At 37.0% G+C, this 8,673-nt stretch overlaps 1 protein-coding gene across 4 annotated transcripts; it reads left to right on the top strand.

Annotated features, from left to right (window-relative positions):
- Positions 1-372: 372 nt before the first annotated feature.
- Positions 373-7,879, top strand: LOC114755737 (uncharacterized). Of its 4 annotated transcripts, XM_028944602.1 has the most exons (6): positions 373-796; positions 1,926-2,009; positions 5,916-6,055; positions 6,159-6,240; positions 6,333-6,449; positions 7,500-7,879. In XM_028944602.1, the coding sequence occupies exons 3-6, from the start codon at positions 5,937-5,939 to the stop codon at positions 7,548-7,550; spliced, it is 369 nt and encodes a 122-aa protein (XP_028800435.1). In that variant the 5' UTR covers positions 373-796; positions 1,926-2,009; positions 5,916-5,936; the 3' UTR covers positions 7,551-7,879. The 4 variants fall into 4 exon arrangements, with proteins under 4 accessions (XP_028800435.1, XP_028800434.1, XP_028800438.1 ...); XM_028944601.1 differs by lacking the exon at positions 1,926-2,009; XM_028944605.1 differs by lacking the exons at positions 373-796; positions 1,926-2,009 and adding an exon at positions 4,813-4,829.
- The last annotated feature ends 794 nt before the right edge of the window (positions 7,880-8,673 follow it).

Here is an 8,673-nt window from a genome sequence, read left to right as displayed (position 1 = left end):
ATCTATATAAACTTTGGGTGGAGGTAAATGGGTAGGGCGGCATATTATGCTTGATGTCTGGCCCTGCCTGACATTTGGCATGCTCAAAAATGCGTATTTATTATTTGGAATTTTGGATTGCTTTTTTTAAAGTTGGACTGGACATAATTTCACTTTGAGTTGGCATTGGCGGTGTTCATCATACCTAGCTGCCCGGTGTGCCCGCCCGAGCCCGGAAAAATATTGGCCAGCCCGGCCCAAAATAAAGCAGCCCGGAAAAAAAAAAGTATCTTTGGGCTGGCCATCTAACGGGTTTGGCCCTGCCCGAATTATTAATATATATTTTCCAGTTAATATATTATAATTATATATCTCACTTCCGTTTGTTTTGTGTTCCCTTTTCCAGTTGCCCTGGCAGCCACTCTGGACCTCTCCCTTCTTCCTTCTCGCTGTGCACTCTCCGCCTCTCACTGCCGCTCATTCCGACAAGTAGAGCTCACTGTCGCTCAGTGGCTCAGTCCAGCAGCAACTCTTCGTCTCTCTCAGTCACTCACTCTGATAACTCTTCGACAAATAGAAACGCCAGGTCCACACAAATTCCCAGTTCGATTCCTCCTTCCTGGGTCCTACTTCCTTATCCTTCTAAGCTCATCAAATCGTCACTCAGAGTGCCACCCAACACACACACACACACTCCCTCACTGGTGATCTAAAGACAAAATATAGAGTGAGAGAGGAAGAAAAGGAAGACAGGGAGAAGAAGACGGAGAGGAAGAAGGAGAAGAAACCTCACTCAAAAACCTATTAATAAGCCAAGGTAAGTCCTTTAACCGCTCCCATCCTTATTTCATTCAACTGAGATGTTTTGGGGAGGAAGGTGTTGTTTACTATCTGATTTTAGTAAGAGAAAATGGTGTTGCATGTCATTAGAAAATGCCATTGTTTGGTGCTGTGCGAATTATGAGGGTTTATTATGTGAAGTTGGAATTCAGTTTTGTGTATGTGCTGTCGTTTTTTTTTCTTTCCTTGGAGTTACCTTGAGTGCCGAAAAACTAGAATAAGTAATGGGGATTTGTATTGCTGGTGGCGTGATGATATAAGCCTGATAGTTGGGTTCCAATTGTTGAAGCTTGGACTGATTATATTTTGCTTTTTTGGTGTTTGCAAACATTAAACAATTGTCTCAAAGAATTAAAGCATAAGCATGATTAAATTAAAGACTCTAGTATGATGGTTAGGATGGTATTTTTTATGCTGGAGAATTTTCTTATTTAAGAGGAAGTGCTGTTTGTTTTTGTTAGAAGTGCTTTAATGAGCATAATGGTATGATTTAGGAGGACTCAACTGTTTTCAGGCACAATAATATGACACGAGCATTAAATTACTAAATCATACACAACATACCCTTAGAGGTGTATATAAAGTGTTTGAATAACAATAGAAGTAAAATGCATAAACTCTTCCCTCTCCCCTGTTATGGACAGAATCGATCTTCTTGTTTGAAATAGTAGTCATGCTTATTTATGAACATTTTGTTATATTAACCCAAGACTTATGAAGAGGAAATGGATGCATAATGTAAAAGAAGCAATTGACAGAACTTATGAAGATTCGATTGTGATACTATGAGGGTATTACGGGTGAGGAAGTGAATGACATGTACTCTTCATGTGTTTATATCAATAAATAATATTCATGCGTAGAATTCTAATGGAATATTTGCTTTTGGTTGTAGTCACAAATTGTTTGCTGTTAATTCTAGTGCAATACATGCTGATTCTGGGAACATGCTGATATGGCTATGTAATTTGATTAACTTTAGAGTTCTTATCTTAGTAACAACTTATATTCTAATATATTGAATTATAATATTGTTTTATGTATTATTTTGTAGAAGCTTCATCCTTTTCTAGATAGTAATTTATTTGTGATTTATCTTTTTGAAGCAATGGATATGCAACAATCACAAGTATCGGATCATTTTGCTAAGTTACCATTGGAGGATACAAATGGAGACATTAGAGCTGGGTGTAACTATCATAATTCACATTTTACTTGTGACCGAATGAAGTATGACACGGTGTCTTTAAAGAGACACTTATCAAAATGTCCCAAGAATACACACAAACCGTAATACTTGATGTTATGTTATGATGAGTTAGATTTATCTTGATTAGTTGTTGAAAGTTATAATGCACTATGATCATGAATTGTAAGATGTTTTATTTATTGTTGCTTGATGTTGTTGGAGAATGTTATGGTGAATTGGTTTAATTTATTTATAGTTGTGATCAGATTCCCTTGCTTCAATAATTCTTAATGTTGGTAAGAATTATGTTATGGTTGTGATATTGGTTTTTTTTCCTTATGGCAAAAAATATGTTATAGAATGTCTTTTTTAGGTATAATTTGAGATATTTTTCACGCAGGGCAGGGCGTCACCACTTGGGCGAGGAAGTCCGCCCTGCCCAGCCCACCTTTGCCCTGCCCAAAATGGTTAGGGCTTTTATGGGCAGGGCCGAGCAGTGGGCTGCATTTTGCGGCCCCCTCATTATTCGGGCTGGGCATCGGGCAAGGGGCCTGCCGTGCCTAGTCCTGCCCATGAACACCCCTAGTTGGCATCGCGGGCTTTTAAGCTGCGCGATGAACACCCTACGCCCACCCAATAGGCTCACTCAGGCACACGCGCTCGCCTCGCCCCGCCTGACTCCGGCTCCCTCCCTAGTCTAGCAGCTCGACTCGAGCTGCGACCTCCGGCTTTCTCGTTATCGACTTCTCTGTCCATCTTGAGGTCCCTACTCTCTGCCTCTCGTTCTATAGTTCTCCCTCCCTCGTCGTCAAAGTTGAGGAATGAAGGCGCCGATCGTTCTTTGATTCTCTTCCTTCCTGTATCTCAAACTTGAAGTCCCTGCTGTCTGGTCTCTGCCTCTCATTCTCTATTCTTAGTCCACGCTCTCGACGTTCTTCCTTCCCCCACTACCAGTCGGCCATTCTGCTCTGCTCTCCTTCCCTCCTGACAACTGGCTGAGCTGAGGTAACTGTTATTTACTTATTTATTTAAGTCATTAACACTCTGCTCTGCTCTCCTTCCCTTTCAGTTATGTTTTGGCCGTTTGGGTATGATTGAAACGGATTAATAGAATTTATTTTTTTGGTTATGTTTGCTTGTTCTTGTAACTGTTGAATGGAAATATGAAATATGTTTTGCAATAATCATTATTAAAACAAAATGGGTGATGAGACAAATAAAAGAAAGAATGTTGACAATGTGCTAGGCGTAATTTTTTGAAGATGAGTCTGCTCCACCTGCATCTTCTGCGCCTGAACCAAATACAAGGCAAAGAGAAAAAAAAAAAAAACACACACACACACACACACACCACATCTGAAGTTTGGAAGTTTTCTTACTAAAAGCAATGTAGATGGCAAAGAAAAGGCTACATGTAATGGGTGTGGAAAAGTGTATTTAGTTGGAGGCAAGGATTATGGGACTTCAATCCTTCGGCACCATATTAATGTATGTATGTTACTCCAAAATAAAAGAACATTGGTGTCATGATGATAGGCCAAGTAGGGAATGTTAGATCTAGATAAATTGATCATAACAAGGTCCGAGATAAGATTGTTTTGCTATCATTAAACATGATCTTTCCTGTTCCTTTGCTGAGTATATGGAATTAGGGATTTACTCTTATATTTAAATCCTGATTATAAGAACATTACTAGAAAAACTGTTGTGGTGGATGTTTGGAATTTCTATCTTAGTCAAAAAGAGAACCTAAGGAAGACATTAGTGAACAGTCCATGTAGAGTGTGTTTGACTTCTGACTATTGCATCTCAATAACTGGTGAAGGTTATCTTTGCTTGACTGCTCATTTTGTTGATAACAAATGGAAACTTAATGGCAAAATACTTCCATCCTTGAAGATGGGTCCTCCTCCCTCTGGGGTTGAATTGGCTAAAAGGATGCATGATATATTGAGGGACTGGGGGATTGATAAAGAAGTATTTTCTACATCTCGATAATGCTTCAGCACCTAAAGTCATGCTCAAAACACAAATGGTAGCTTCATTTAAATTAGGTTAAATAAACCTATGAATCCTACAATAACATGTAATTAAAACTCTTACATTTCAGTGATTTTAGCATAAGAGCAATCACATTTAGGAATATGTTAGAGAGCATGCCAGAGGTAACCATAAATATTTTTTTCTTAAATACAATAAATATCACCAGACAGGCTTCCAAATGTTCCAAAATCTCTCTTTCAAGTTTAAAAAAACTTGCATAAATCAGTACTACCAATCAGGTCTCAAGCCAAATATTAAGACAAATAGCATTCGCTTAAATTTAAGTGGAAAACACACCCTTTTAAATTTAACAATATTTCCACGTTCAAATAAAGGAAGCCTGCTCAGTCTTTGGTGAGCAAGGCCTAAAGCCTAGCATGATATAATTGTATAGTAATGTAGTTTAAATTAACTAATAATATGCCTAAATCCTAGTAAAAAATTTCATCTAATTTTGCCATATCTAACCCAACCCAGCCGGACAGGATTTATTCCTAGCTTTGTTTCTAGCAAGAGGAGTTGGGGGAAAATACAAGAAGCATAAGCAAATTCATACTTCCAAGTTTTTTATCTGAGGCATATAATTAACGGAGTTTATTATAGTCAAGAACTAAAATAAAACTAAATTGTTGTTTAGAACCTAAAACTTTTCTTGACAATGAAGGTGGTCAACCTGAATGAATACAACTAAAGTTGCATAGGCCTTGCTCACCAAAGACAGGTCAAGCTTGCGTTATTTGAAGGTGGAAATATCTCCAACACTGATTAAGTTACTAGGGTGTGTTTGTCTATTTCTAAGTTGTTCACATCTATTCTTTTATGTCAGGAGCTTATTCTAGGCAGAAGATTTCCCCCCCTTAAATTTGCTTTCTTACTTCTCGAGCATTGAAAGTAAAATTAGCAAAGGCTATTTGTCTTGGTCTTTGGCCTATGACATGGTTGGTAGTACTGATTTAGTCAAGTTTGTTGATGCTTGAAAGAGAAATTTTGGGGCATTTGGAAGCCTGTCTGCTGATATTTATTGTATTTTTTTTTTTTTAAAAAAAAAATCCATGGTTACCTCTGCCATGCTCTCTAACATATTCTTAATGTGATTGCACTCATGCCAAAAATCATGGAAATGTAAGAGCTTTTATTACATGTTATTGTAGGATTCATAGGTTTATTTAACCTGATTTAAATGATGCTACCGTTTGTGTTTTGAGCATGACTTTATTTTTATTTAACAAAAACATGAGGAAGTTGAGCATCATTGATTTATCAAAACTGTACGCAGGTGTGCAAATACATACACAAACAGGGGTTGAAAATATGGAGAAGCAAACCTACACACATCAACATTTAATTAACCCCAACCCTATCTAATAGGTGCCCAAAAAAACGTTCACTAGTTGTGATTGGATTCTTGACCACACTCCCCCTCAAGTAGTTGTATTGTAAATATTTTATGTCCAGCTTGCTTATGCAATTTTCAAAGCTTTGTCTTGAGAGCCCCTTGGTGAGAACATAAGAACTTTTCTCTTTGGTTATGACATTTTGACACATATTTGATATCTAGTTGGAATTACTCATGTTTATGCTTGATTTTCATCTGTGACGCCTTATTTATGTGTGCATCTGTGATGGAACTGATTGTATTGTATGAAACTGCTATACTGATATAGTACTCAAATTGTAATAACTTAGTTTGTGTCCTTATAAAGGAGAAAATATGTTACTGAGTTTGAGATGGCATTGCTTATATGAGTTCATAATTTTGGTTGGTATTGTCTGTTGAGAGTTTTGGAGAAGTATAGGGTAGTTGTGCACAGCATCTTTTTGGTCATGAATCTTACATGACTTTTTTGCACAATTTGATTTTCAGGGTAACTTCTAAACATTATCCATGAAGCTCTATGATGGATTTATGGAGATATTGAAGATTCAGAAGTTCCGGAGATTGGTGTCTTACGCTGGGTTCTACAGCTTTGTTGCAGTTCTGAGTTATGCTTACACTGGCAATACGTGGGTTAAATGATTTTGAAAATTGATTATAAATGCTGGCACTGGTATGAGGTTGTTTCTGATATTAATCTCAAGCTTGTCAATATATGTCTTTGATTTGCAGAACAAGGGCTGGTTATTCCAGGGCTGATCAATTTTATGCATCTTATCCCGCTGGAACTGAGCTTTTAACAGATACCACTAAGGTAATTAGCTGTCCGCCTTTAAATTGGAAAGGAATATATTTGTCTGATATCATTTCAGTCAGGTGCTGATAGTTTATTGAATCTATTTTTAGTTATACAAAGCAGCCCTGGGAAATTGCTTTGAAGCTGAGGAGTGGGGTCCAATTGAGTTCTGCATAATGGCAAAACACTTTGAGCGTCAAGGAAATTCAGCATACGCGTACCATGCAGTAAGTTATACAATGCCTATATTTGTTTCTGTTACTGATGTGGAGATAATTTTCATTTTTAATGGAGCTACGTTTTTATTTTTGGGCAGGAAAAAGATTGATGTTATTATTCGTTCATCTTAATCCACCATCTCCATTCAAAAAAGAAATTAAATTTTGTACACTTGGTTACGGTTCGAATCGTGGGATTTGGTTTTTATTTATAGGTCTAAATGTAGCCACCACCCAAAAAGATCCGGACTATATCACAAAATTTGTAGTTAAGATCATAGTGGCAGAAATATTAGAGAATTGCACTCAAATCACGACCCTTGCCTTTTTCCTTTTTTCTTTTCCTTTTTTTTTTTGGGGGGGGGGTTGTGTGGTTATGAGGAATTTAACATATTTTCTTTCTTGTTTTATTGAAGTGATTTTTTAGCGGCCTGGAAGAAGGAATGAGATTTTGTGCTCATACCTTTTCAGTAAAAGGGATACCAAATCTTTGGCTTGACCAAACTTGAGCAGCTAATGTTAAACCATAATTTCAAGCAAGCTTTGGCTAAAAAGAAAAAAAATTTAAAGCAAGCGTTTCCATCCCCCCCCCCCAAATTTCTTCCTCTCTTCCTCTTCTGTTCTTCAGAAAAGTTGCCTGTGGAACCATTTATGATGATTGAAAGTAAATTCTTTCATATTTCAACTTCAATGACACCTTGAAATATGCTCAAAAGCTCGTTCCCCCCTCTTTCTGTAAAAACCAGTATGAGAATGTGAGATTTGAAAACTCCAGCATGTCAGCCTCTCTCTCTCTTTGCCTTATTATTTTAACAATCTTAACCCCCCCCCCCCCCAACCCCAACCCCAACCCCCCCCCACACACAACCAACCCATTTTGCCATTTTGGGGTATGGAACCTACAACTTTCTCCATAAGAGGAGGTGTGGGGTGCCACGTGAGCTACAAGCTCTTGGCATGTAAGCCTTCTCTCAAATAAAATGTTCAGTGTCAACAGCTCTTCTCTTTTTGAACCTTTTTATTTATTTAATATATTCTTTTGTGTCTGAATTATCGCAGCAATACACGGCACACCTCCTCTCCCTTGGGCAACTTGATGGAAGTGGCTAGCTGGTGAGGTAGATGTCTTGATGACACATGAAGAAGTTACTAGCTAGCAAGTAAATGCAATAGAGAATGAGGTTCGATTGCTTGATATGAGTTTTATGCTTGAAATGCTAGAACTTTATATTTTAACAATAAAAACGAAAGAAAACACAATGCTGTAAATGCTGCATGTCTTATTTTCCTTGTTTGCTTAGCAAATATGTGGTTTAGTTTCCACTTCCGAATAATATCTGTTGGCTCGATATATTTTCATCATATCAATGCCTAAAGATCGTTTGCCTTGGAGTGGTTAAATGTATCTGTTTGGCTCAATATTTTTGAGATCATATAAATGGTTCATTGTGTGATACTTGGTAGATCTTCGTTTGGAATCAGGTAAAAAGTATATTTAATCTAGTTCTTAGATCTAGGCTCTTAAGATGATAATTGAAAATTTAATAAGTGAATGTGAAATATTCTACATGCCCTAATCTTGTAAAAAGTGGGGAATAAGTTTCTCTGCCACCAAAGGGTGTAGGCAATGATTAGCATCTTCAAGATTGTAAGGGAGAATGATATTTGAGTTCCTTGTGAGCGAGTTATTGATATTTTGATCTTTTGAAATAATGACCATTTTAAGCTTAACCGCTATGATACACTGTTAAGGGAAATGTTAATGGTTTCCTTATTAGAGACTCCAATGTCATTCTCCCTTGTATATATGAAATGATGATTGGACTTAGTTGGAACTGCTTACACAAAATTCCTTTTATATATTTACATTTATCTTGTATTTTATAAATTATTTTTGAGAGATCGTGCTATCATGCCAAATAAACACAATGTCACTCTCATAATTTGCATCCTAATTTTCCATCTAACAATTGTTTATTGTACTCATTATTCACCAATGAGCCTAGTTCCTATAATCCAAGCGGCTATCTTATAGTCTTGGTGATTACTGGTGTTCTCTTGTTGACTTTGTCATCATTTTAATTGCTTTGTTCTTCAATTTATCTATTCCCTCAATTTTTCTACATAATATATATATAACTATGTCAATTGGACCAATGAGAGTTTTCGTTTAGACTTTGGAGCTTTAAAACATGTCCAAAATCACTTCATTTGAACAGAGGTGAATCAACCT

The sequence above is a fragment of the Neltuma alba genome, unplaced genomic scaffold (genome assembly GCF_004799145.2).
Source record: "Neltuma alba isolate B1F8T4 unplaced genomic scaffold, ASM479914v2 tig00010326_pilon, whole genome shotgun sequence".
Lineage (NCBI taxonomy): Eukaryota > Viridiplantae > Streptophyta > Magnoliopsida > Fabales > Fabaceae > Neltuma > Neltuma alba.
Note: the sequence above shows the minus strand (reverse complement) of the source record. Positions and strands in the feature narration are given on the sequence as shown.

What these genes read in the sequence shown, in the direction of transcription:
- LOC114755737 (XM_028944601.1), top strand. Translation starts at nt 5,937, where the DNA reads ATGAAGCTCTATGATGGATTTATGGAGATATTGAAGATTCAGAAGTTC. An exon ending in TATGCTTACACTGGCAATAC is followed by an intron (nt 6,056 to 6,158) that starts GTGGGTTAAATG and finishes TTTGATTTGCAG; the next exon opens with AACAAGGGCTGGTTATTCCA. An exon ending in TTTTAACAGATACCACTAAG is followed by an intron (nt 6,241 to 6,332) that starts GTAATTAGCTGT and finishes ATCTATTTTTAG; the next exon opens with TTATACAAAGCAGCCCTGGG.